Source organism: Eublepharis macularius, chromosome 6, assembly GCF_028583425.1.
Source record: "Eublepharis macularius isolate TG4126 chromosome 6, MPM_Emac_v1.0, whole genome shotgun sequence".
Taxonomy (NCBI): domain Eukaryota; kingdom Metazoa; phylum Chordata; class Lepidosauria; order Squamata; family Eublepharidae; genus Eublepharis; species Eublepharis macularius.
Window position 1 is genome coordinate 9034112 of NC_072795.1, and position 27971 is coordinate 9062082.

The following is a 27971-nucleotide window of genomic DNA, read 5'->3' on the forward strand; positions in this document are numbered from 1 at the left end:
GATTGGCATGGGGCTGCTGGGGAGTTTTAAAGGAATATCTAGGGGCTATAAAAGGAAGCTTAGATGTAAAAGTATCCCTAGGAGAAGAAAGGGTAGATAAGATGAAGCATGACTTTGAGGGGGAAAGGCCAATGGGGAGAGAGAACAGGCAGAGAAGAGAGATGCCCATGGCAAGGAGCCAAAGATATTTGGAAGGGTGACATACACATATTCATATTAATTCAGCCTCGGAGCCTGGGAAGCGTGGGGTTTGGGCAGGGGACAGAGCTCATCAGGGACGTAACTCAATGGATTCCACCATCCAAAACCGCCATTTTCTCCAGGGGAACTGGTATCTGTAGACTGGAGATCATTTGTAATCCCAGGAGAACTTCAGGTCCCACCTGGAGGCTGGTAACCCTGTTTGAATGTAACGTGGCCCTTGTTTCTTTTAATGGCAGATGGCAGAAGAATATGGTAATATTTACACAATCTGGATGGGGCCTAAGCCCGTGGTTTTTCTTTCTGGATTCCAAGCAGTAAAAGAAGGGCTGATAAACCAATCAGAAAGCTTCTCTGAGCGACCAATGACTCCTTTCCTTAGAGTTATCACAAAAGAAAAAGGTAAGCATTTTTTAGGGGAGGGGTGAAGAATAAAAGACGGTAGTTGGCTCCTCCCCAGAGAAATCCTGGAAGATCATCAAGCAAAAGAAAGTTCCGGAAGTCTCAGTCAGTTGGAGCGTTCTCTTCCCCATAAGGGCCGTTTCCCCACAGACTAAAAATACTGCAACACTCACAGAAGGCTGCCGGCTTCCTCGCATGATTTTTGATGCCGTCCATTTAAAAAATGGAGGCAGACAGCCGCGAAAGTGCCATCATCACTGCCTGCCTCCATTTTTGTGTCAAAAATCATGCAAGGAAGCCAGCAGCCTTCTGTGAGTATCATGCTATTTTTAGACTGGAGTGAAATGGCCCTTAAGTTCTGGAAATTAGAATTGTCCGGCATTTATCAGCTATGCCATTAGCCACAAAACTGAAAATCTGATTAATCAGTGCAATAGTGTCTTTTACTGGAACCTTGGTAAACAGGGATACAACATCAAAACTGACAAGTATGTCTTGTGGATTGAGTTTCAGAGAACTGATTTTGTTGGTGAAATCTGCTGAATCTTTGATGTAAGACGAGGTTTTCCCGATGTGGTCCTGCAGGAGATCTGCCAGATGTCTAGCTAATTCATATGTCGGTGAACCAATGGCACTCACAATGGGTCGGAGTGGGACTGAATCTTTATGTATTTTGGGGAGTCCATATAGTCTAGGTGGCTGTGCTTCAGTCTTGCATAGTTTGCTGTGCGTGCCGGGATGTAGTGAGGAATTCTTGATCAGCGCATTTGTTAGCCTGGTGATTTTGCAAGTGGGATCTCGTTTTAGTTTTTTGTAGGTGGAGGGGTCCAGGAGTTCCTTAATCTTCTTTTTGTATTCCTCCGTTTTCAAGATCACTGTAGCATTGCCTTTATCAGCTGGTAGAATGATGATGTCTGGATCTGCATTGAGGGTCTTGATGGCATTTCTCTCCTTGCGTGTTATATTGCTGGTGGGAAGCTTTGCCTTTCGTAGAATCCTGGCTGTCTCTCCTCTTATTTCCTTATTACCAAGGTTCCAGTAAAAGACACTATTGCACTGATTAATCAGATTTTCCCAGAGGATGTAACAGCCTTATTCCATCATTGTCTGACAACCAGTTACTTCCAATGGGACAACGAATTCTATGAACAGATGGATGGGGTGGCCATGGGGAGCCCACTCAGCCCAGTTATAGCAAACTTCTACATGGAACATTTTGAAAAAACAGCTCTAGAATCAGCACCCCACAAACCCAGTGTATGGTTCCGGTTTGTGGATGATACATTCATCATTTGGAGCCATGGGGAGGAAGAATTGATGGAGTTTTTGAATCATCTCAACAACATCCACCTGAACATACAATTCACAATGGAGAAAGAAAGTGAGGGAAAACTCTCATTCCTGGATACCTCGGTCATCCGCAAAGCAAACTTTCAGTTAGGTCACAAGGTCTACAGGAAACCAACTCACACTGATCGGTACTTACACAAAAACTCCAATCACCACCCCCGACAGAAAAGAGGCATAATGAAAACATTAGTGGATCGTGCAAGACGGATATGTGAGCCGCGCTTTCTCAATGAGGAAATTAATCATCTAAACCACGCACTTCAGGCAAATGGCTACTCCAGAAATGAAATCCGAAGAGCAATCAAACCCAGGATGAATCAAACAACCAAGGAAAAACAGTCACCTACAGGAAAAGTGTTTTTGCCATATATCAAAGGAATTACTGATCAGATGGGAAAGCTTATGAAAAAGCATAACCTTCAAGCAGTATTCAGACCCACCCGAAAAATACAACAGATGCTACGATCAGCAAAAGACAGCAGAGACCCCCTCACCTCTGCAGGAGTATACCGTATACCCTGCAGCTGTGGACAAGTTTACATCGGGACCACAAAGCGTAGCATCCAGACAAGAATAAAAGAACATGAAAGACACTGCAGACTTGGACAGCCTGAAAAATCAGCAGTGGCTGAACATAGCCTAACTCAAACAGGGCATAGTATCTTATTCCAGGACACCAAAATACTGGACAACACTTCCAACTACTTTGTCAGACTGCACAGGGAAGCCATTGAAATTCACAAGCATAAGCAAAACTTCAACAGGAAAGAAGAAACCTTAAGAATGAACAGAGCATGGGCTCCAGTTCTGAAAAACACCAGGCCAACAAAACACTCCACACCCGACAATAGCCCTGCAGAGAAGATTAGCACATCAAGCACCAATCCATATGCAAAAGAACCTCCTCAGGATACAGTGAAGCCTCCCGCCATTAGCATTCCACACCCTGGGAAACTCTTACAGAATGACTCAGCTCAACCCCACCCCTCCTGAGTAGATACAAATGACCTACATCTTTTCCACACTGTGACACTGAGAGATCTCTGTCTTTTGGTGCTACACCTCTGAAGATGCCAGCCACAGCTGCTGGCGAAACGTCAGGAACTACAATGCCAAGACCACGGCAATACAATATTTTGCTTTAAATTAGCCTAAAATATTCCTCCTGAGTTCCATGGGATTAGTTTTGCTTTCCAAAGCAGAGAGTCTCCTGATTTGATGTACATTTGAATTCTCCCTTATATGTGGACCAGCCAGTTCCATGCTGTTGTACCCACTCTTTCCCGATCTCTCTCTCCACTCACTTTTATTTTATTTTATTCAATTTATATTCTTCTCTCCCCTCACGTGGGCTCAGAGCTGATCACAGAAGGTAATAAATACAATAAAAACAAGGTAGCTTAAACAAAAAACTTCAGTCAGTTCACTAAGATCTATATAAAAATAGTTTCACCCATATTCCACATCCACCAATCTGCTCTTGTTTCCTCCTCACCCCTCCAGTTTGACCTTTCTGCCATCTGACATTGCTCCTTATGCACGGAATGGCCACTTCTGTCTTTCAGATTAGCAAGACTTCCACTTTTAAATATCTCTTCAGAACTTAATTCTACTCCAAAGACCCTTACTTCCTTTGTCTGCTGGGTTTATATCAAGGTCCATATGATTAGTTATGTGGCAGTAACTTCATACATACAAGGATTCTTTACTAGAGATGGGCACAAACCAAAATATGAACCAAAATTAAGCACGGACCAGGCCGGTTCGTGGTTCATGAACTGCGGTTCATCAGATCCCATTTCTGACAAACCTCCATGAACTTTAGGCTGGTTTGTTTGCTTCATTTTTTGGTTCGTGACTGCAGACAGCCTGGTGCCAATCAATCAGTTTCCTAGGCAACAGGGGATGGACTTCCTGTAGAGCTTCTGCTGACCCGGAAGTGATTATTTTCTGACCTGGATGTGACGTTTTCATGAACCAAATGAACCAGTTCGCGAACCAGGGGCAGGTTCGTGAAAGTTTGTGGTTTATAAAATTTGACGAACCACGAACTGCATTGTTCGGTTTTTTTCCGGTTCATGCCCATCTCTAATCTCCTCACCCAGTTCTACTCAATAATGATAGGAGAGAGTGAATCTTTCATGGATAAAGGTCCATCATAGGGCTTTGTAGACTCAGTGTATGCGGTGAAAAAAAGCAATGACTTACTCATCTCCCTGTCCAGATGTGAAAGAACAAAAGAGAAAATGGCCCTAACAAGTTTTGGTGGGCTCTGAATGCCTGCCAAACATATGGAGTAAGGCAGTACAACTCCCTGTGGGGTGAGGCACTACAACTTCCAGGATGCACTTCTCTTAAAACTACAGGCATACTTTCTACTCCTAGGACATACTGGAGTTTGCCCGCCACCGGTGGGCACCTGGGAACACTAGATAAGAGTATGCAAAGTGTTATCAAGGTCCCAGCAGCCAGCCTGTTCCTCAGCTGCTGGGTTCCAGATTCTAACCCTGCCCTACTGGTCTAAACCAATTATCTCATGGGGTTACTCAGGCAACAGTGGTGTTACACTGGAATTTTCCTACAACGGCCATGTTAACATGTGGATATGTGTACCTGTGTGGCTCAAACCAGATGATGTCTACTGAATTCTTGTGAGTACTTATGCCGCCTTGTTTCTTTATGTTCTCAGGTATTGTGTTTTCAAATGGCCACACCTGGAAGCAGCAGCGGAAGTTGGGGCAAATAATCATGCGGAAGCTGGGACTGGGGAAGAAAGGCATGGAGCGCCAAATAGAAGACGAGGCCTGCCAGCTTGTTGAGACTTTTGCACGTGCAAAGGGTATGAAATGTAGCTGACCCATATCCCAGGCTGGAGCAATCTTAATGTGGTCTGCTTGTTTTTCATTATTTGTTGAATGCATGAATTAATTCATTTGATTATAATATTTGTACCTCTGAGGGTTTTCCTTGCTTTTCTCCAATTTTCGTCAGACCTGCTTTGCTGTGAAGTTTTGGGGAAGATCAGAGTAAAGCCAGGATAGCAGCTGGGGGCTTTTTGTTTTTTTTAGAATTGGTAACTGAATCTCATTTATTAGTATAATAATGTGTAATACACTCTGGATTCTCAGCTTTCATTTTCCCAATAACAACAACAACAATAACAACAACAACAACATTCAATTTATATACCACCCTTCAGGACAACTTAATGCCAACTCAGAGTGGTTTACAAAGTATGCCATTATTATCCCCACAACAAAACACCCTGTAAGGTGGGTGGGGCTGAGAGAGCTCTGAGAGAGCTGTGACTGACCCAAGGTCACCCAGCTGGCTTCAAGTGGAGGAGTGGGGAATCAAACCTGGCTCTCCAGATTAGAGTCCTGCGCTCTTAACCACTACACCAAACTGACTTTCTAGTGCTTTCCATTGTGGAGATAGAAGGGTAAAGCACTGAAGGAAGGAGATGAACATTGCAGGGGCACTGGAGTGCAGAAACCGAGGGGAAATCTGCCGTGTGAAATCTCCATTGCTGTTGTGCTGTATGGGCAGCTGTGCCAGCAATGGGGAAACCATCATGGTCTAATAAAGAATGTGATACAATCACTCCCTCAGCACAGAAATTGGTAATTCCTCCTTGAAAAACCATGTGCTTAATACACTCCCCTTGATCTGTTTTTCATGCAATAAGTCATCTATAAATCTGATCTGTTTCACATACATTAAATCATCTATACATCTATAAATGCCATCTGAATTAGGGATAGTTCCAAATTCCAAATCCAGATACCCAGTTTCTCCCCAGACACTGGAATACCAGATCTCCTAGTGTTATTTGTCTGATGCATTAAGAATTCTCCAGTGTTTGATTCCTATCTCTGAATTTTGCAGCAAGCGGTATACACTTACAGTTTGCTGCAGTTTATAGTTTTAGTTTTATGTTCTTTCAATTTATTTATGTCTTTCCCCTTCCACATTACCAATGCATGTATATGCATCAATAAAACATTGCAAAAGCAATCTTAATGTGATATCTGATTGTGTGATATAATTGCAACTAGAATCAGCTGAACTTTTACTGATGCATAAAAAAAAAGAACTCTGAGGAATATGTACAATCCAGCCAGTTTGGTGTAGTGGTTAAGAGTGCAGGACTCTAATCTGGAGAGCCAGGTTTGATTCTCCACTCCTCCACTTGAAGCCAGCTGGGTGACCTTGGGCTGGTCACGGTTCTCTGGAGCTCTCTCAGCCCCACCCATCTCACAGGGTGTTTTGTTGTGGGGATAATAATGTCATACTTTGTAAACTGCTCTGAGTGGCCATTAAATTGTCCTGATGGATGGTATATAAATCAAATGTTTGTTGTTGTTGTTGTTGTTGTTAATCATAAGACTTACCATTTTCACAATGGCAGTGGGAAATCTCCTGCCCCCGTCTCACTCCCCCACCCTTGATAATTTGAGAAGCAGAAGAAAAAAATTGAGTGAAATGTTGACATTGTATGAATTTCCCATAGAAACCATAGAGATTGAGAGGATTCCTAGAGAGTTACCCAGAAGTTACATCACATCAGTCCCCAAAACTCCCTCCTCCTCAAGCGCTATCCTCATAAATCTCATGCCATTTTCTGGTGCAGAACTGGCAAACTTAACAATCACATTAAGGTTTTTTCCAGTTTTGTCAATGTGTGTCAACAGTGAGGAGGAAGAAGATGCAAATAAAGTAGAAGTTGGAGCAAACTGCATGTGCTCCCATTCCACATTTAATTTTAGAAAGTTTCCTAGTAAAATCACAATTAAGGAGGAGAGCAGAAAGATCTTCCAGAAAACAGGCCCTATACAAAGAATCTGAACCATGCGTTCAGTGCTTCTGTTTCTTCTAAAGACATTCTACTCTATTTTGACCCTACATGCATGTCATCAAGTCGCAGTTGACTGATGGCCACCCTGTGGGGGTTTTCAAGGCAAGAGATGCTCAGAGTTGGTTTGCCATTACCTGCCTCTGAGTAGCAACCCTTACCTTGCTTAGTGGTCTCCCATCCAAATTCTTCCAATATCTGACGAAATCAAGCTACCTGGATGATCCAGATCGGAACCTTTTTATTCTAGGACATGTAGATATCGGAGTGATTATGCACCTTTCCATTGGAATGGAAATAATCTGCTTGAAGTGTTTATCAAATATAAAATAACTTTTCTTCTTTTTAAAAAATTCTCCCAGTGCCTCTCCAGCCGGCTGTACCTTTTTAATCTTAAAAGTAACCTAAAAAGGAGAATTTTTTTATCCATCATTAATATGTTAAGTGAATTCTAGTTTCAAAGGAAGTATTGTCATTGCTATCATCTGGTCAGGGCTGGCACGCCCACTGAGGCAGGCCCCCACCTCGAGCGCTGAGGCACCCGAGGGGTTGCTGGAGGGGGCGCTGGGGGGCAGAGGCGTGGGCCGCGGAGCTGGCAGCAGCAGCACTGGTGGTTGAGCAGGAGGGATGGGAAGCTGCTCACGCACTGCCCCACCTGCCTGCTGTGCCTGGCTCACAGCTGCTGCAGCCTGCCAGCCCTCCCGCCCCGTGCTGCTGCCGCCACCAACACATGCCCCCGGCCGGGTACAGCAGCCATGGGCCAGACGCAGCAGACGTCCAGGGCAGCGTGCGGAACAATGGAGCAGGAGGGCTGGGAGGACCCACGTGCACCTCCCTAGCCACCTGCCGTGCCCAACTGGGAGCGTGGGCAGCCTCCGCGCCCCATCTCAGCTGCCCGCTGGCCAATGGGGCCAGCTTGCTGTGTGATGACGTCACACACAGTGACATCATCACACAGTCCGGGGCCCTCATGCATAGGGGCAGCCTCGAGTGCCAGAAACCCTGGCCCTGCCCCTGCATCTCATGTATTCTTCAGCAAAGTACTGTATGCTGGAACTTTAAAAAAAAGTAGAAACTTGAACTCTTTGTATTTTATTTATTTATTTATTTATTTATTTATTTATTTATTTATTTATTTATTTTGTTCAGCTTCTATCCTGTCCTCCCTGCAAGCAGGCTCAGGGCAGATCATTTAAAACACAGTGCATAATTAAACATGGATCCATGGAAGCATATAAAAGCATTATAAAATCATCCAGTCTGATACAAAATTACAATAGATAGCTTCCCCCAGTGGCAGCAGTCGCTGCTTAGTTCGTTTTAAAACTACACGCACAGGGTGATGGACAGATTTGATAAGGAGGGTTGACTCATCCACCTCCTCCTCCTACACGGCTGGCAGAGGCCTGGCCCAGCCTTAACCATATACCTGGTGGAGCATCTCTGTCTTACAGACCCAGCAGAAAGATAACAAATCCTGCTGGGCCCTGGTTTCAATAGATAGAGAATTCCACCAAGTTGGAGCCAGGACCAAAAAGGCCCACCGATAGTTGGTTCTTCACTGATCAAAGCATCCTCCAAGGTATATGTAAGGAGGGACCATGTTTGTACAATGCTGTTTTCTCCTGAGAGCTCAGAATGGGACACAGAACCCCCTAACCCCATTTTATCCTTATAAAATGCCATGAGATAGGTTATACTGTAAAAAGCTGCTTCCCTAAGGTCACTATAAGCTTAATATCTGAGCATCCAAAATGCAGTCCTCTTATCAGCTCCATGACATTGGCTCTTTAATTCATTCTTAGTGTTAACCAAAAAGGCAGAATAGAAGTTGATACGGCTGCACATAATTTTATTTTCAGGACAGCCCTTTGACCCTTCGCTACACATCAAAAATTCCGTCTGCAATGTGATTTGTGCTGTGGCTTTTGGATACCGTTTTTCTATTGATGACGAAGAGTTTCTCAAGCTGTCGAAAGCCATTACAACTGGTTTAAGATTTATATCAAGCATCTGTCATGGTGTGAGTAGTAGTTTTTTTTTTCTGTCCTACAGTGTCAGGTTGGTCTCTGTAGTCGTAGACTTCCGCATTCACTTGAACAATATAATCTTGGACATTAATATTCATTTTAAATTGAATCTCAGTTCTATCCTCTACACTTGAGATTTTAACAACATATGAATTTATATTGCCTCATGAAGCTAGCCAGCTTTTATGCTTGGTACTACAGATATATAGTGGACGTGAGCAATACACATGGCAATTGTTAAAAACAAATGCCAAATTATACTGCGAAGTGTTTATGAACACTTGCTTTAAATTGCCTTCATTAATAAACTGTTCCATTTTACTGGTAATCACTTTATTCAATTTAACATTATGGCATAAAGGAGAAAATGTGGGAGAAAGGATAAAATGGTTGTTGTGGGTTTTCCGGGCTGTATTGCTGTGGTAGTTCCTGTTGTAGTTCCTGATGTTTCGCCAGCAGCTGTGGCTGGCATCTTCAGAGGTGTAGCACCAAAAGACAGAGATCTCTCAGTGTCACAGTACACTGAGTGTACGCACAGTGACACTGAGAGATCTCTGTCTTTTGGTGCTACACCTCTGAAGATGCCAGCCACAGCTGCTGGTGAAACGTCAGGAACTACAATGCCAAGACCACGGCAATACAGCCCGGAAAACCCACAACAACCATCGTTCTCCAGCCGTGAAAGCCTTCGACAATACAAAGGATAAAATGTTGCATGCATTTTTTCCCTTGCTAGAGAGAAACAATGGTGCACTCCAGATGCTGCTATTTCATGCACAATGAGCATAAGAACATAAGAGCAGGAGTCCATGATGGATCATACCAATGTTCCAGCATCCTATTTCCCACAGTGTCCAATCAGATAGCTCAGAAGTCCAACAAGGTTATGAATTTTGTATACCACAGCATCTGACAAAGAGAGCTGTGGCTCCCGAAAGCTTATGCTATGAATAAATTGGTTAGTCTTTTTTTTTTAAAAATAGAGTTAAAAGTCCAATATAAAGGGCAAAGAAATAAAAGGAAGAGATAGTAAAAGAAGCATACAAAACAACCCCAGAAATTAAAAATAAAGGAAAACAATACATATTTTATTTCTATTTTTCTCTACAACACTTACCTTGTTTTAGCAAACATCATACTTTAAATTTTAATCTCCCCAAGATTTCCTTTTCCACTACTGCCTCATTCTATTTATTTTTTCCCAGATTTATCTTCTTAAAAATGAAAACCACAGATCATCAAATTACTATTCCTCATTTCATGCAGAAAGTCAATAAGGGGTTTCCAGTTAGCCAAAAAAGTAGACAATGTCTTATCTCCGATCAAAGCTGTAAGCTTGGCCATCTCTGCTAACTCATTTTCATAGTCCAGTCCTCAGTTGAAGGCAATTCTTTACTTTTCCATTTTTGCGCATACAAAAGCATAGCTGCTGTAATCATATATAAAAATAAAATATGATGCTGGTTTTCCAACTGTTTATTCATTAATCCCAACAAAAAGGCTTCCAGTTTAAACTGTATAGTAGTCTTTAATATTTTTTGTATTATCATATGAATTTGAATCCAAATTTTTTTAGCTTTATGGTAAGTCTACCCAAGATGATAAAATGTTCCTTCTTGTTTCTCACATTTCCAACATTTGTTTGACTTACCTGTACTCATTTTAGCTAATTTGTCAGGAGACATATACCACCGATACATCATTTTATAAAAGTTTTCTTTAAGTCTAACACTCAAAGTAAATTTAAGCCCCTTTACCCAGATATTTTCCCACTGATACAGCAGTATGTTATACCCAAAATTTTTAGCCCATTTTACTATACGATCTTTCACAGATTCTTCTTCTGTTTCAAATTTCAATAACAACTTATACATTTTGGAAACAACGTATACATTTTGGAAATAACATGTTCATCACTTAAACAAAGCTCTTGGCTAGTAGATCCCCAAGCTCTCCACAGTAAACATGCAGGTTTATTGGTTGAAGTAACTTTATTAGAGATCCACCAAGTTCAAGGTGCTCAGACAACATTATTGGCAGAAGTGACATAAATGGGGTTGGTAGTGTTAGTTATAGGGAAGATTTCCGCCATTAGGACAGGGACTGTTAAAGTTTGGGCGTGAAGGAGTCGGGGGGGTTGGATGAAGAGGAAAATCTAGGTTTAGGCTAGACAGAACAAAGAATGAAATCATCTCAGTTCCCAAGAAGGATACATTTCAAGCCAGCCGCAGCCGGCATTCAAGGACATTTGCTGGAGGTGATGGGGAAAGAGAAAGTAAATACTTGCAAAATAATTTACTGGCTTAACATCAGTAAGAAACTTCTCATGCCCTCAGAGGACCAGCATGTAACACAGAATACATTCATGGCAGATATGCAGACAGGCATATATGACGTACTGCCCTCCCCAAGAAGGTCTCCCCCCTCATATTGGACCTGGTTTATTAGGGTAAGCCTTGTGAAATTTGTGTACAAGCTTCAGGGCATTTACACCTGAAGCTTTTACCCATTCCCTCTGACTTTCATCAAAATGTACCCAACGAATCAAGTAGAACAGTTCTCCCCATTTTGAGTCTGGAATGTCTTTCACTTCATGGTGCAGCTGTCCATCCATCCACCATGGGGGGGGGGGCGGACTCCGCTGTCCAGATGCCATTTATCAGGTTGGGGAGCTTTCTTCAGGAGGTTGAAATGAAATACTGGGTGGACATTCTTTAAGTTCATAGGTAGGTTTACCTCTACAGACACTTGATTAATTATTTTTTTAACTTGGAATGGAACTAGGAATTTCCACCCCAGCTTTTTACTGGGTTGCTTCCCCCTTAGATGTTTAGTGGAGATGTACACATAGTCTCCCACTTGTAATTTCCATGGGACAGATCTTTTTTTCCAGTGGAAACATTTCGGAACAAGAAAGCACATCTACTCAGATCTTTTTTTGTCAGCGTTTTTTTTTTAAAAAATCCTCTTTAATTTTTCCAGTCTTTTTAATCACCCCCATTGAGTCGTTAATTTAGACCACTGTTCTCCCAGATCCCCTTGTTTGTTGGTGTCTGGGGTTTTCACAAATGGTATAGCTGTGCCCTTGTAGCCATGTGCTACCATGAAAGGGGAGGCACCAGTGGAACTGTGCACCGAGTTGTTATAACAATATTCTGCAAAAACTAGAAAATCAGTCCAGTTGGCTTGCTGGTAATTAATGTAGCACCGAAAGAACTGTTCCAGCACTTGATTAACCCTTTCGGTTTGCCCGTCAGTCTTGGGATGATAGATGGAGCTAATTCCCTGTTAAATCCCTGCCACTTGTAGTAGCTCCTGCCAGAAGTTGACAACGAACTGGACTCCTTTATTGGATATTAATTTATCCGGAAATGAGTGCAGCCTGACCACGTGTTTCATAAAGACGGTGGCTAGTTTCTTTGCAATTTTGGAGCATGGAATGAAATGAGTTTGCTTAGGAAACAAATCAACCACCACCAAGATTACAGTCTTTCCCTTCAAGCGGGGAAGGTCAGTAATAAAGTCCGTTGAGACCACAGCCCATGGCCGGGAGGGGGTTTCTAAGAGCTGCAGAAGACCAGGTGGTTTACCCCTTCTGCTTTTCCCCATCAAACACACTTGGCAAGTGGATAAATACTGAGAAATTTCCCTTCTCAAGTTTGGCCACCAGAATTGTCTTTGCACTAGATGCAATGTTTTTAAATATCTAAAATGGCCAGCCAACTTGGAATCATGACATTGTTTCAACACCTCCCCCCTCAAACTTGCTGGAACAAACAATTTACCCTGTCGATACCAGCCACCACCCTCTCCCTTCTGCAATTCATCTTTGGGTAAGGCCTCTCCTTTTTCTGCCTCCTCTTTTGCTCTTTCCTCCCAGTTCGTGGAGGGAGCAGCTTCCTTTAATTTTTTTGTTTGGCTTTGGGTGGTCACTGCCCCCTAACTGGGCTGGTGAAAACATTGTGTCTATTACTTCCTCTCTCTGGCTCTCATGTTGAGGCATACGCGAGAGGGCATCTGCCAGGAAGTTAGATTTGCCAGGGAGGTGCTTTAGTGTAAAATTAAACTTGGAGAAGAACTCTGTCCACCTTAGGTGTTTGGCACCTAGTTATTCTCTGCGTCTTCAAACAGCCTCAAATTTCCTTTCACCACTTAGCACAAATCTGAGTGATAAGACCTTCAACAGAGCTGTCAAACAGAGCCCATGTGGATAAACTATTGATCCCTCTTTATCTAGAACGATGTATCAACCGTAGTGCCTCTCCAGTTGTTAATTAAAGCTGTGTTGCCTCTCCCAGCCGGGGAAGCTTCAGGCAGCCATGCCCTCAGGTCATGTGTCCAATAAATTGGTTAGTCTTAAAGGTGCTACAGGACTCTTTAGGCTCTTGTAAGGCACCTTCTGCTTGTCAGTTAGCTTTGGCCATTTCCACACATCCTTAAAGAGACAGCCCACTCACTGATGGTTTTTCCCCTTCACTCCAGACGTCTCCGTTTTCAAAATGATTGCAGGCTGTTTGGCTTCTGTTTTTTTCACCGCCTTTTCAGGGACTGTGGGAAAGTGCATTCCCAGAAAAGGCACTGAAAAAATGGAAGCCAAACATCCTGTAACCATTTGAAAACAGAGACATCTGGAGTGAAGGGGGAAAGTTGCCAGAATTTGGTGAGTGGGCCGTCCCTTTAAGAACATGTGGAAACGACCTTTGATTCACAGTCAATATGAATATTTTTTGTGCTTTTAAGCACATGCAACTGTTGTCTAAAATTGTGTGGCCCAGGTGATCTAGAAAATTGGTCTATTGCAGTGGTTGATTTGGGAAGATTGATTCTGCTCTTGTTTCCCCTGTGCACTTCTATCTATCCAGTGCTCCTTCCTGTAAGGAACTCAGGGCAGCATGCATCATTATCTTTTTCCCATTTAATTCTTACAAGAACTCTGAAGTAGATTAGACTGAGAATGTGTGAGTCTTCCCTGAGTGTGCTCACTTAACAAGCTTCTAAGAGCCCCAGCTTTGGATCTCCCAGGCCCTTAGCAGAGTGGGAATTTGAACTGAGATCACTCAAATTATAGTCTGACGCTGTAATAACTAGATAATACTCTTTGTTTTTGGGAAATCCTCTCTCTCTCACCTTCACATCGGCAGTGTAGATGTAGTGCTAGTTTGCTTTATATCCCAGGAGAACATCAGTTATTTTTCATTAATCCATTTTGTGTTATTCATAAATTAATTGGGGAGGGTGAGGTTATTTATGGCTGTTCCTTGCTTGGAGTGACAAAATACCATGAATTTGTCCTGCAGATTGTTTCAGTGAACCTACTTGTGATAGAGAGTTTTGTCTTCTTTGTAGCTCTATGAACTATTTCCGTGGCTCATGGACCATCTACCAGGCCCTCACAACGAGGCATTTTCATGTCTGGAATATGTGGTTTCATTTGCAAAAAAGGAGGTACAAAAACATAAGGAACATCAGACTGTGTACGAACCACAGGATTTCATTGATTTCTATTTACTTCAGACAGAGAAAGTAAGTGTTTGTCTCATATGTAAAATTAGATAAACTCAACAACTGGTTGATCGTTAGACTTATGCATGGTGGTTCCAGATTTCAATATTTTATTCTCATTTTAATATTATACATTTTTGCATAATAAGTCACATTTACTTTAGACTTGTGAGTTGCTTTGAACATTCTTTAGGATAATAACAACAAAAATAAGAACAACAACAGTGTGCTTATATACTGCTCTTCTAAAAGGATTAATGCCCCACTTAGGGCAATGTTATTATTATCCCCAGTTTGATGACGCGATTGCTTGCCGCTCTCAGTATGGCCTCAAAGGCACTTTTCAAACACTGTTCTCAGTGTAATACTAAGATGACCCATACTGATGCCCATGATCTCTGCATCATGTGTCTGGGTGAGGGGCATAATGTGCCAGCATGTAAGATCTGCCAGAACTTTATCCTGAAGGCAAGACATGAGAGGTCTCAGTGTTTGAAGGCAGCGTTGTGGCAGAAAGTAGTGGATGGGGGAGAGGTGCTTAAACCTCCTTCTCTTAAGGAACATTCACCTCAGTCAGCTCCTAAAGCAGTTCAGGCTTCGGCGACTGCTGAGGGATCTTCATGGGATGGATTGGTTGTTTCCTCCATGTAGGAGCTCAGTTCCTTTGAATGATCCATCATCTCATCGGATCTGAGGCCATTCCTTGAAGGTTTCATCACTTGCTCGATCTCATTGGAATCGACACCACTCTGAGGAACTCGGACTCTCAGAACCATGCTTGCTGTGTTCCAGCCCCATATCACTGCCAATGGCAGGGAGCTCCTTTGGGTTATGGTCTCTCGAATCTGAGGCCATCGACTTTGAAGGAGCATAGATGGTTGCCTCCACCTCTTCCTGAAGAGATGCAGCTTTCATCCACCTCTGAAGAGGATTAGGGCAAAGGGAACCGGTCTGACATTGGTTCCAACTCTATTTCAGATCCTTCACCAGATGATAATGTCAGTCCGAGTTTGAGTTCACCGTTTGAAGATCTACGGATATGCTCAGAATAGGTGATCCAGATGGCTAAAGTGTTGGACATTGATATGTCTTCGGCTACACCTAAGGCCAAGGATAAATTGCTTTGCCGTATTTATGGTGATTCCCCTACGCCTGTGGGGTTTCCAATGTTTCAAGGTTTGGAGGAGATTGTAAACAAGGCCTGGAAGGCACCTGCAGAGCTGCCTGCTACGTCAAAACCCATAGAACAAATGTATAAGATCAAGCAGGATACTTGACAGGCATTGGTGAAGCACCCCCCTCCATCTTCTCTCATAGTGGAGGAGGAGGTTCACCATCGCAGCTTGGGTTCTCATTCCACTCCACCCGATAAGGAAGGAAGGAAGATTGATGACATGGGCAGACATCAATATTCCATATCTGCTCGTAATTGCCAATTATCAAACCATTATGGCAGGATATCAACTCTACCTGTGGGAAAAGTTATCATCTTAAATCACTGATCGGCGTGAAGATAATAAAAAAAAAAATAGTGTCTCTTCTGCAAACAGAGGCTATCCGTCTCTCAAAACAGCAAATGAATGCCGGGAGCCACGCAGCAGACACTTTGGCCAGAAGGATGGCAGGTGCTGTGCTTATTAGGAGGCACTCGTGGTTGCATTCCACGGCTCTTTCAATGGAGACTAGAACCAAGATAGAGAATCTTCCTTTCGAGGGTGACCTCTTTTCTCTAGCGCTATGGATGAGGCCTTGAAGAAAAAGGAGAATAGGCAGACAGCAAAATCCTTAGGGGTGGCATCTGTAGAAAGACCAGCCTATAAGGCAAGGTACTTCCCTAGACATAGTCCATCCCAGTATTATGGCAGACAGCAGCAGCGTCCCTACTACCAGCAACAGTTGGCGTCCCAATGTCAGTATGGTGCTCCACAGCAGTCAAGGAGGCTCAAACAATATAAGCCACAGTCATCTCAAGTTTCAACTCATCAGAAAGGTCCTCAGGGTGCTGCAAAGCAATTCTGATGGGTTCCTGCAAACTTTAGCCTGAGCTTTTCGGAGAGATTGTCACCTTTTCTCCATGAACGGGAGTCAATAACAACTGGTGCTTGGGTTTAACTATTATTAATAATGGTTATGGGTTAGAGTTCGCAGAGCTGCCTGATTGCTTTAGGCCATCAATGGCAGTCTATGGTTGAACTGGAAGAGGAAATTCAATCCCTCTTGGCTAAGGGTGCTATTGGGGAATTAGATTATGAGACAGCGGGTCCAGGTTTTCTCTCTCTTTTCTTCCTGGTCCCTAAAAAGGATGGAGGCCTTTGTCCTATCTTAGATTTAAGGGGCCTCAATGCCTTTTTGGTCTCTAAATGGCAATTTTATCTTCGGTGTTACCTCTACTGAAAAAAGGGGATTGGTTTGTGGTCCTTGACCTCAAGGACACATATTTCCACATTGGCATAAAGAAGAACCATCAGAAATATTTGGGGTTTGTTGACCAAAACAAGCTTTTTCACTATAAGGTGCTTCCCTTTGGTTTGTCGATGGCACCAAGGGTATTGCATGGCACCTGTGATGACCTTTCTTAGAGAACAGGGATGTGCAATATTCCCATGCTTGGATGATTGGCTTATAATGACAGCTTCAAGGGATAGCCTGCTGCAGGATGTGGATCTGGCAGTGCGGATCTGTGCACGCCTAGGTGTTCTAATAAATTTGGAGAAGTCCAAACTTGAACCCACTCAAACTGTTTCTTATATTGGTGCAGTGTTGGATTCTAATCTGGCAAATGCTTTCTTACCGCAGGAAAGGGCGAAACAAAACAGGGTGTGTTGTTGTGGGGATAATAGTGGCATAGTTTGTAAACCACTCTGAGTGGATGTTAAGTCATCCTGAAGAGCAGTATATAAATCGAATGTTCTTGTGCTTGTTGTTGTTATAAAGAGAAACAGAACATGTAAGGTGATCTGTTGGTACTGTGCAATCTTTACCGTACAGACATGTACTGTATTAGGCTGTTTTTATGAGTTTTACTATATGTGATACTCTGATAGAGTATTAGTTGTTGAACATATTGTTCTTCGTTAGTTGATATTTTTGTATTTTAAAGTTTCGAGTTGTTTACCTTTGGTTCTGTTCTATATTACACTTGCTGCAGTAGTTACTGCTCTAATGTATTAATAAAATTGAGTTGGAGATTCACCCTGCCTCCTTATTGTGTTCAGCTTGGTACTCTCTCATGTGTAGATGCACAGAAGAATGACAATGAAAACAGGGTTGCACATACCTGTAACTGTTGTTCATCCAGTTCTTCTGTGCAAACACACATCCCTCCCTCCTACCCCACTGTGAACTCCATGGTTAATCATAGTTGGGAGTTGTGGTGGCATAGGAGAACTGAGGGAAGCGGCCGTTGCTCGCCATTAGGTCACGTGACCATTTAGGCGAGAACGGTTGCTGTGAGGCTTGTGAGCAACGTCCCCTTAGGAGCTCTAAAAAGCAATGAAGAATTCTCCGGTGGCATGCCTGCGCGTGCACAGTCCCATGTGTGGATGCACAGAAGAACTCGATGAACAATAGTTACAGATATGTGCAACCCTGTTTTCTCCATAACCTCTGCGTCTGTGTTAAATCCAGATAAGGCAGTGGGATGCTAATCTGTGGCAACTCTCCGTAATCACCACTCTCACACAACTGATCATTAAAGGGAAAGAACTGATTGAACTATAAACATAAAACAGAGAAGAAAGGCTTGGATTTTACTCAGGCTGTCATGCAAGGCTTAGGGCTATCCCTGATGCTGCGGCGAAGATGGAGAAGTGCTGTTTGTATTGTCCAGTCTTTACTGCATTGTTTTTAGTTGTAATCTACTTTGAGTCTCAGCAAGAAAGGCAGATTATTTATTGGACTGTATTTATTTAGAAAGTTAGTACTTGGACACATTGCACTTTATTTTCTATTTATATACCATTATTCAATATACCTTGTATATAATCCTTTTTTGTATTTTCCCAAACTGTGGGTTCAGGAGTGGAGCAGGTGGCAATGCCCACCCCCCACCTTCAGCCAGCTGTGATCAGGAGCAGAGAAGGTGGCAATACCCACCCTGCCATCACCCAGTTGTGATCAAGAGCAGAGCAGGTGGCAATTCCTGCCCCCCTTCACTTCGGCTGGGGTCAGGAGTAGAGCAGGTGGCAATGGCCACCCCCGCCTTCAACCTGCCAGAATCAGGCTTGGAGCAGGCAGCAATGCCTGCCCCTCTTCACTCAGCCAGGATCAAGCATGGAGCAGGCAGCAATACCCACCCCCCTTCACCCAACCGGAATCTGGTGCAGAGCAGCAGGCAATGCCCACTCTCCCTTCACTTGACTGGGATCAGGACAGCATGTTGCAATGCCCACCCCTGCCTTCACCCAGACAGGATCTGGCACAGAGCAGGAGGTAATAACCATTTCTCCTTCACCCTGCCAGTATCAGGAGTGGAGCAATTCTCGCCTCCTTCACCTGGCCGGGATCAGGCACGGAACAATGCCCACCTCCTTCACTTGGCCAGGATCAGGAGCAGAACCGGTGGCAACACCCACCTGCCCACCCTCCCCTTTCTAGAGCCCATTGTATTTTTTCCCACAACAGGCTTTGTTGCTAGTATCTTAATAAATAGTATACAGTTCTGTGAGTTTGGCTGGTGCATTGGTACAAGCAATGAATGCCTGTAAGGCAAATTCCATTTTATTTTTCAGCAACAGAGGAAGAAGGACCCCAACTCTACTTATGATGAAGAGAACCTGGCTCAGTGTATTTTTGACCTTTTTATTGCCGGAACAAACACCACCACCAGTACTCTGCAATGGGCATTGCTCCTCATGGCAACTCACCCAGATATCCAAGGTGAGTAAGTCTTGTATGATGTGAACAGAGACCACTCATACTATTGCTTTTCTTTTTAATTAATAGATCGTTAAAAATGTGACCCACTTGATATCGCAGGGGAAGCACAATCCAATTCTCTTTTAGTTCCTCTGACTTCACACTTGAAATGAAGCAGGTGGCCAGTTACCTGCTTCACTAACATCTTTAGTGATGAGGGCAATTGGGGGATGGATGATGAGCGCTGTATATGCATATATTGCTGACCCAATTTCACAAAAATGCACAAGTGAAACTGTCTTCTACGGACCACAGGTGTATCAAAGTCAGCATTGTCTACTGTGACGTACAGCCCCCGATTTTATTCTGAGTTGCTTTATGAAAACATATTTCAACCACTGATCCACAGTCTCTCCCTGAAACTGAGAGCAGAACCACAAGTGACAAAAGGCACAGGTTGGACACTTGTCTGCTTCCCTCAAGTTTTGATGGGAAATGTAGGCAACTTGGCAGAATGTTGGACAAGTGACAGTTGAAAAGTCCATTGGACAGCAGTCAGAGAGCGAAGCTGCGAGACCAGGATGCCTACATTTCCCATCAAAACTTGAGGGAAGCTGACAAGTGTCCAATCTGTGCCTTTTGTCACTTGTGGTTCTGCTCTGAGGTGGCTAGCTGCTAGCCTTGTACTAAAACAGGCCAACAGCTTACCTAGCCCAGCGTGCCACTTACATCCAAAAAGAAAAACCAGTTTCCAGCCCCTATCAAAATGCTTAAAGTTGTCTGTATCAATATAATTTCATATCATCCAAGTCACTCCAAAGTACTGTCCGTCACTAACGCACAGTCCGGTTTCTATTTCAACACAATATAGAATAATGGTTGTTGTGGGTTTTCCGGGCTGTATTGCCGTGGTCTTGGCATTGTAGTTCCTGACGTTTCGCCAGCAGCTGTGGCTGGCATCTTCAGAGGTGTAGCACCAAAAGACAGAGATCTCTCGGTGTCACAGTGTGGAAAAGAAGTAGGTTATTTGTATCTACTCAGGAGGGGTGGGGTTGAGCTGAGTCATCCTGTAAGAGTTTCCCAGGGTGTGGAATGCTAATGGCGGGAGGCTTCACTGTATCCTGAGGATACAGTGTCACAGTGTGACACACTGTGACACTGAGAGATCTCTGTCTTTTGGTGCTACACCTCTGAAGATGCCAGCCACAGCTGCTGGCGAAACGTCAGGAACTACAATGCCAAGACCACGGCAATACAGCCCGGAAAACCCACAACAACCATCGTTCTCCGGCCGTGAAAGCCTTCGACAATACAATATAGAATAACTTCTCATGGGAGGTGTTCTTTCCCTGACGTGCCGTAAGCAAGATAGCCAAGATGTAGAAATCTCTTCTGCTCCAAGCAGGGAAGCCACCCCTCCCACTCAGCCCGAAAAAACACTAGCCGATTTTGTTTCGCAGACCTTGCTTTCTCAGGGGCTGCGACGGAGACGCATTATCTCCATCGCATCCTTTCCAAGTGCGTCTGATGAATCAGTTTTGAAGTGGAAATAATGATACAGCCCCATCCATCAGCTTAAAGGCAAATTAATAGAATGTGGAGATTGGTATAAGGGATGCAGGCCTGACAGCAATTGACCTAAGATTGCCAACATCCAGGTGAGATGTCATATTCCTGCTGAGCTCCCTCCCCTTCCCAAATTCTAAACTCTCCAACTCCACCCTCCCCAAGTACTGCCCCCAAATCTCCAAGAATTCTTGGAGATGGTGTTGGCAATCATAACTTGACCTCATTCAGTTCCACCCCATTTCTTCATCTTTACACTTGTCCCTGCACAACCAGGAGTCTGTGGCAGTGTTCCAGCATATTTCTTTTTCTGCCTTTTCTGGAGGCATTCCCCTTTCAGAGGTTAATTATAAAGCACAACCATGAAGCAACTGGAAAAAATCTTTAAGTGTTAGGATGTGCCGCTGGAGACAAAGATCAAGATAATTCATACTAAGGCATTCTCCATTACTGTGTATGGATGTGAAAGTTGGACAATCAAGAAAGCTGAAGGAAGAAAATTTATTCATTTGAAATGTTGCAGAGGAGTTTTACGGATCCCATGGATTGCCCTAAAGACAAATAATTGTGTTCTAGATAGAGATGGGCAGAAACCAAATTACGAAGCAAATTTAAGCACAAACCAGACCAGTTCGTGGTTCGCGAACCAGTGGTTCGTCAGAACCCATTTCTGATGAACCGCCACAAACTTTAGGCTGGTTCATTTGGTTCATTTTTTGGTTCGTCATTGCAGACAGCCTGGTGCCAATCAATCAGTTTCCTAGGCAACAGGGGATGGACTAAATTCTCTTTAGAAGTGAAAACAATGAAATTGAGGCTATCATACTTTGATCTCATCATGAGAAGATAAGATTCACTGGAAAAGACAATAATGCTAGGGAAAGTGGAAGGCAGCAGGAAAAGAGGAAGACCCAACATGAGATAGATTGATTCAATAAAGGAAGGCACAGCCTTCAGTTTGCAAGACCTGAGCAAGGCTGTCAATGACAGGATGTTTTGGAGGTCATTAATTCATAGGATCACCATAAGTCAGAAGTGACCTAACAGCACATAATAGAGACAACTGATCTGATCACCAGAGAGAACTGAATGGGTCATTTCTCATGTTTTTTGTTAGAGAGATTATATCAGGATTTCTTGAAATTCCAGCTGTCTTTCTCTGTCACATACTCAAGTAATGTACAAAATTCCAGGAAAGGCAGAATCAGTAGTTCTGAATGCATGCAACTTTAGTTTTGCTTCATTTTTCAGATTTTCAGTTTATTTCTTGAATAGAGTATATAGATCTTCCTTATGATATCAGGATCCTTTCTTGATGCCTAGAGCATAACTGATATTCAGGCTTCTCTAACAGAACCTCGTAGAATAATTTAAAATAGATGTATCCTGACGATTTCCAGACTCTTGTGAAATAAATGCAAAGCCCTGAATAAAGCTTACACTCCCACTATTTTCTTCAGAGAAAGTCCACAAGGAGATGGACGAGGTTTTGGGTTCCTCTCAATCATTCAGCTATCAAGACCGGAAGAAGCTGCCGTACACCAATGCTGTAATTCATGAGATCCAGCGTGCCAAGTTTATCTTTTTATTTGGCATCCCCAGACAATGCACAAGGGATGTGAACATATTGGGTTTTTTCATTCCAAAGGTATACATTGTTACAGCTATACTCTAATATCTCAAGAGCAATGTCTATCAAAGGGAGCATTCAAGAGCTGTATTTGTAGATAAGCTTTCTGTGTAAAACTTCCTAAAGAGCAAGAATCTTGCACTACTTTGAGATGCAGGTTAAGTTTACATCACGGATTGATCATTGATTGAGAGCCAGTTTGGTATAGTGGTTAAGAGTGGCAGAAGTGTAACCTGGAGAACTGGGTTTGATTTTGCCATTCCTCCACTTGAAGCCAGCTGGGTGACCTTGGGTCAGTCACAGCTCTCTTAGAGCACTCTCAGTCCCACCTATCTCACAAGGGCCTTTTCCACATGGCTTACCGCTGCTTTTAACAACCCGGAAGATCGCGCAAAAAATGCAGAAGATCGCGTTTTCTCGCACGAGATTTGCGCGATGTCACATGATGTCATGCAAATCTCGTGTGAGAAAATGCGATCTTCTGCATTTTTGTGCGATCTTCTGGGTTGTTACGAGCAGTGGTAAGCCATGTGGAAATGGCCAAGGAGTCTGTTATGGGGAGAGGAAGGGAAGGTGAGCCGCTCTGAGACTCCCAAATCTCCATCGGGTAATGAAGGGTGGGGTATAAAACCAACTCTTCTTATTCTCCTCCTCCTCCTCCTCCTGTTATTGGGTTGAGCAATCACCAAGCCATCCATTGGAGTTTGTTGAGTGGCTACATGTCAAGTACAACGGCACACATGCACAATCAGTTTTCATGCATGCACAGTTAAGCAAAGCAGCATGGCAGTTGTACTTTCTTCATGGCTGCTTTCACACCAAGTATTCCCCCCCCCCCATTTTGGGGCTTCATTTCTGTACTAGAAACTCCACAATGAACTTCTTCAAATGTTGGCTCCGTTTCAGCATCCTCCCCACATACAAACTGTCTTCCACTTTCGTCTCTTGGTTCTTGGACAGGGAAATTTCACCCCACACGCACACATATACATTGCCTGGTTAAGGAACTTTTAAATGTCTTTATGCTAATTTTCAACACTAATCAAGGCACTGTTTCCCCCCCAATATCTCACTTTTCCAGGAACTCAAGCATTGGCTTCCCTTCCCACTGAACTACGTGAATGCACAGACGGTTTCTATATAGGGTGTGGTATTGAGAAGCGAATAAAAACACATGCCCCTAAACAATACTCCCTCTTTCAGGTCTCCATTCCACATGTTCTCCTGGATTCAGAACCACCTGGTTTACCAGGAAGTGTATCCATCTCTTAATTATGCTTGGAGATCTCCCAAATAGTACAATCAGGGCTTTTTTTCAGCGGGAACACAGTGGAACGGAGTTCCGGCGCCTCTTAAAAATACTCGGCAATAGCACGTGAAAACAATATTATTTCAAAGACTCCCATGTGTTTCTCCCTCATTTCCCTCTTGAGAGTTCTGCCACATCTTTTCCCAGAAAAAAAAAACCCTGAGTATAACTAGAAGCCACACAAAAAAAGCTAATGTAAAGCTGCCAACTGATTCTGACATTTGCCATGCAAGCGAAGTTCAGCTCATCATAATCATGTACAGCTCATCACAATCAGACCCACTGAATAGGATAAGCCCGCTTGATGGACTAGTTGCCAAAATTCACAGCATTCCTAGCCCTGCTTCCTCCAAAGGGCAGGGGGGTTGGACTAGATGGTCTGTATGGCCCCTTCCAACTCTATGATTCTATGAAATGATAGTGTCATTTCCTAAAGTAGTTTGCTCCATCCCTGTTCCTGTTGTCTGGCTTCCATGGATTGGATCAACACCAGCAACCCACAATGAAATGCAGTGACCTAGATGCTTCCTTAGTCAACTGGTTCTTCTTTCCAGGGGACCTACGTTATTCCAGATCTTCGCTCCGTTCTTCTTGATCCCAAGCAATGGGAGACTCCTCAACAGTTCAACCCAAATCATTTTTTGGATAAGGATGGAAATTTTGTGGCTAGAGAAGAATTCCTGCCCTTTGGAGCTGGTAAGTAGAGAACTCCAAACTTGTTCATGAATGTCATCTTTATGTGATTGGTCAAAGACCTAACAATAATGGATAATTTATTCCACCTAGGGAAGAGTTAGAGAGTAGCCAGTGAATTGCCTAAACCATCTGTCAAATATATAATTGCTTAATTGGTGGAAGAAGCCACCTAAAGGTAAATTCATACAGCTAACATTTTGAACATGCAGATAACAGAAATTCATTTCTCTTTCCCATAATATTCTACAGCTCTTATACTGGCCTAATACTGTGCACTTTGACTGACAATTCTCATTCGGAAGGCTTTCCCTGAGCTCCTTTTAACTTGAGATGTCAAGGACGAACCTGGGACATTCAGCTTGCAAAAATTTGCCTCCATCCTTACAGTATCTTTCCAAAGCTGGCTTTTACTGCAAACGTTTCAGCTTGCAATCACTGGGGAAATGAATTAAAATATCTTTGTAGTGTAGATGCAGCCTTATGTTTTCTTCTTCTTTAGTAGGCTGCCTGTGGGCTGGAATCTGTGCTGACTTTCACAACAAAGGCTTGCTGTGCAACTCCAGGCCAGTCTCCACACCTACCTCGTGCTTTGGGAATGGAGTACTAGGGCTGTTAAGTGAAATTCTCGTACACTGCAGTCCTAAGCAGAGTTACTCCAGTCTAAGCCCATTGACTTCAATTGGCTTAGACTGGAGTAACTCTGCTTGGGATTTCATTGTAACATTCTCTTTGCGGAATTTCTCCCTGAAATCCAGCAATCCTTTTCTATTCTACTTTTTAGAAATTTGAGTCAGTTTCAATCAATTCCTCCTTCATGAAGAGGAAGATTCGATTTAGATATTTAAGAAGTAATGTATTTATTTATTTATTTAAATACTATGAGCATGGTTGAAAAATTTAGAACAAGGTGAGTCATTAAACAAACAATTAAACACAAGACAGGCCTTGTCTGAACATATCTTTCCTCCACCAGACTGCTTTTATCCTTTGAATCATATTACAGCGGCACAACAGGCAAAACTCTACAGATAAGGAAATCAACACTATCGCAGAGTGAAAAATCTCCAAGATAAATTGATGAGAAACCAAATAGAATTTGTTTTTGTTTGTTTGTTTGTTTGTTTTTGTTTGTTTGTTTGTTTTGTTCGTTCGTTCGTTCATCCGTCCATTCGTTCGTTCGTTCGTTCGTTTGTTTGTTGGGCTTCTATTCCACCCTCCCTGCGAGTGGGCTCAGGACGGGTTACAGCAATAAAACATATAATTTACATTAAAATTCATAATGAAACCGCAGAATTTCCACGCAGAAGGTGTTGTGAAAGATCTCTACTGGAGACCCTGGAGAGCCGCTCTCAATCTGCATTGACAATGCTGACTTTGATGGACCGAAGTTCTAATTCATATAAGATAGCTTTATGTGCACAGCCCCATGCTCCCTTTGGAAGCTGCAGGGAAGCCTTTGTCCACCAACCCAAATTCCCCCTCCAGTTTCACACTGTTTACTGTGCAGAAGCAGATACTAAGGGTGAGTCAGTGGAATAGATGTTACTCACTTGCTGCCTTCCCTTCTTTCCTTTACAGGGTCCCGTGTGTGCTTGGGAGAGCAGATGGCAAAGATTGAGCTCTTCATCTTCTTCACCAGCCTGCTGAGGGCATTCACCTTTCAGTTGCCGCAAGAAATGAAGGAACTCAGCAAAGAACCTAAAGTAGGGATAGGAGTACAAACTTGTCTACATAAGCTCTGCGCTGTTCCTCGTTACAAAGCTTCTTAAGATGTAAATGTACCAGAGTAGCTTATATGTTACTGTTAATTTCTCCTTCATTCTTTTTCACTTGAGTTGGACTGAAATTCCACTGTGAAATGTTAGGTTCACTCTGCCCTAGTGTCCTTCTCCATTCCATTAGCACTTGGCAGATGCTGTGTTTAGAAAAGCTGATCTGTGATGCTTTGGGCTGCAGAATCAATGACTGTCACTGGAAATGTTCTCTGCATGCCTTTAGAAGACAAAAAGTGAATGTATTTGGTAAATAAACCGTTGGATAACATTAATTTCTTAGCTTCTTTTGTACACACAATTTTAGGTGAACTGAATAGTATCTGAAGAAGTGAGTGGTGGCTCACGAAAGCTCATACCCTACCACAAATTTTCAGTAGCACCTATAAAGGTAAAGGTAGTCCCCTGTACAAGCACGGAGTCATTACAGACCCATTGGGGGGGATGTCGCACCATGAGGTTTTCTTGGCAGACTTTTTACAGGGTGGTTTGCCATTGCCTTCCCCAATCATCTAAATTTACCCCCAGGAAATTGGGTACTCATTTTACTGACCTTGGAAGGATGGAAGGTTGAGTCTACCTTGAGTGGCTACCTGAACCCGGCTTCTGCCAGGATCAAACTCAGGTCGTGAGCAGAGCTTGGGCTGCAGTACTGCTGTGACACTCTGTGACACAGGGCTAAGTTAAAAAATTGTGTTTCTGAAGAAGTGAGCTGTGGCTTATGAAAGCTCATACCCTACCACAAATATTGTTCGTCAATAGGTGCTACTGGACTCTTGCTCTTTTCTACTGCTACAGACAGACTAACATGGCTACCCATCTTGAATGGTGAAAAGAGAGATGTCAGGATTGTGCAAATTTAACACGGAGAAGAAGTTTCTAGTTGTGCCGTGCCGTCCTCAGTTCTGTTAAGTTATACTGTAGAAGACTGCTGAAGAAATTAGCAAGTGAGTCAGTTTTGGAGGCTTAGGGTCACTCTATACATGACATGTTACGAGTTCTGCACGGAGCAAACACGTGCTTTATGCAGACATACATCACCTTGGAGATTGGTATCTGGTTCTGGAAGTTCGACCCAAATAGTACTTCACATCAGCCACTTCAGTGCATGAGTTCGCTTTATTAAGGATCTATCAGTTAAGTGCACACTGGCTACAGCATTAGCAGAAGTGACGTGGGTAGGAATGGTTAGATTAGTTATAGGGAAAGATCCCACCTTGTAGGATAGGGACAGTTAGGATTCTGGCGTGAAGGAGGGGGAGGGGGAGGGGGAAGGTGGAGGAGCCTGGGAAAGAAAGAGAGAATGAATTCATTTTTAGCTCCCAGACTTTGCCTGGCATCTAAGGCCATTCTCCAGTCTGCTCCAGAAGTGAAAGTAGCCACCTGTGAGATAAGTGTAACTGCTACAAGCCTAGCTGTAAAAGGCATGACACATACTCATATATCATCAGTACAGAATGCAACATGCACTTAGCGTATTCTCAGAGGATCAGCATCATATGCAGAAAAACATCATGGCAGACATGCTGGCAGGCATAGCTGACAATTGGCTTCTATAAAAAAATGAGAGTGTAAATGGGCTTGGAAATCTGCCGCTGGGGGAGGAAGAGCTCCTGCCTTTCTCCGAAGATTTTTCTCCTGTTCAAAAACAGTGCAGGGGTGGGAGTTTTCCTCTTGGCGCCTATGTGCTACGTCAGTCTGCGTTCCGGCTCAATGACTCACACGACACCTTTATTGGGTTAGAAAACGGCCACAACTTTATTGATTACAGCTTGATGGAGCATTGGCCAGGCATCTGGGC

The 27971-nt window shown here is 43.3% G+C and overlaps 1 protein-coding gene across 1 annotated transcript; it reads left to right on the forward strand.

Annotated features, from left to right (window-relative positions):
• The first annotated feature begins 440 nt into the window (after positions 1-440).
• LOC129332244 (cytochrome P450 2J2-like) lies at positions 441-26169 on the forward strand. The gene is made up of 8 exons (XM_054983207.1): positions 441-603; positions 4643-4792; positions 8671-8831; positions 14185-14361; positions 19071-19218; positions 22224-22411; positions 24257-24398; positions 25977-26169. The coding sequence occupies exons 1-8, from the start codon at positions 441-443 to the stop codon at positions 26165-26167; spliced, it is 1320 nt and encodes a 439-aa protein (XP_054839182.1). The 3' UTR covers positions 26168-26169.
• Positions 26170-27971: the final 1802 nt, after the last annotated feature.

Bases quoted from the DNA above. Each gene is read 5' to 3' on its own strand.
- LOC129332244 (XM_054983207.1), top strand. From the start codon at position 441: ATGGCAGAAGAATATGGTAATATTTACACAATCTGGATGGGGCCTAAG. The intron at 4,793-8,670 runs GTATGAAATGTA...TTTTATTTTCAG, and splicing joins GACTTTTGCACGTGCAAAGG to GACAGCCCTTTGACCCTTCG. The intron at 24,399-25,976 runs GTAAGTAGAGAA...TTTCCTTTACAG, and splicing joins ATTCCTGCCCTTTGGAGCTG to GGTCCCGTGTGTGCTTGGGA.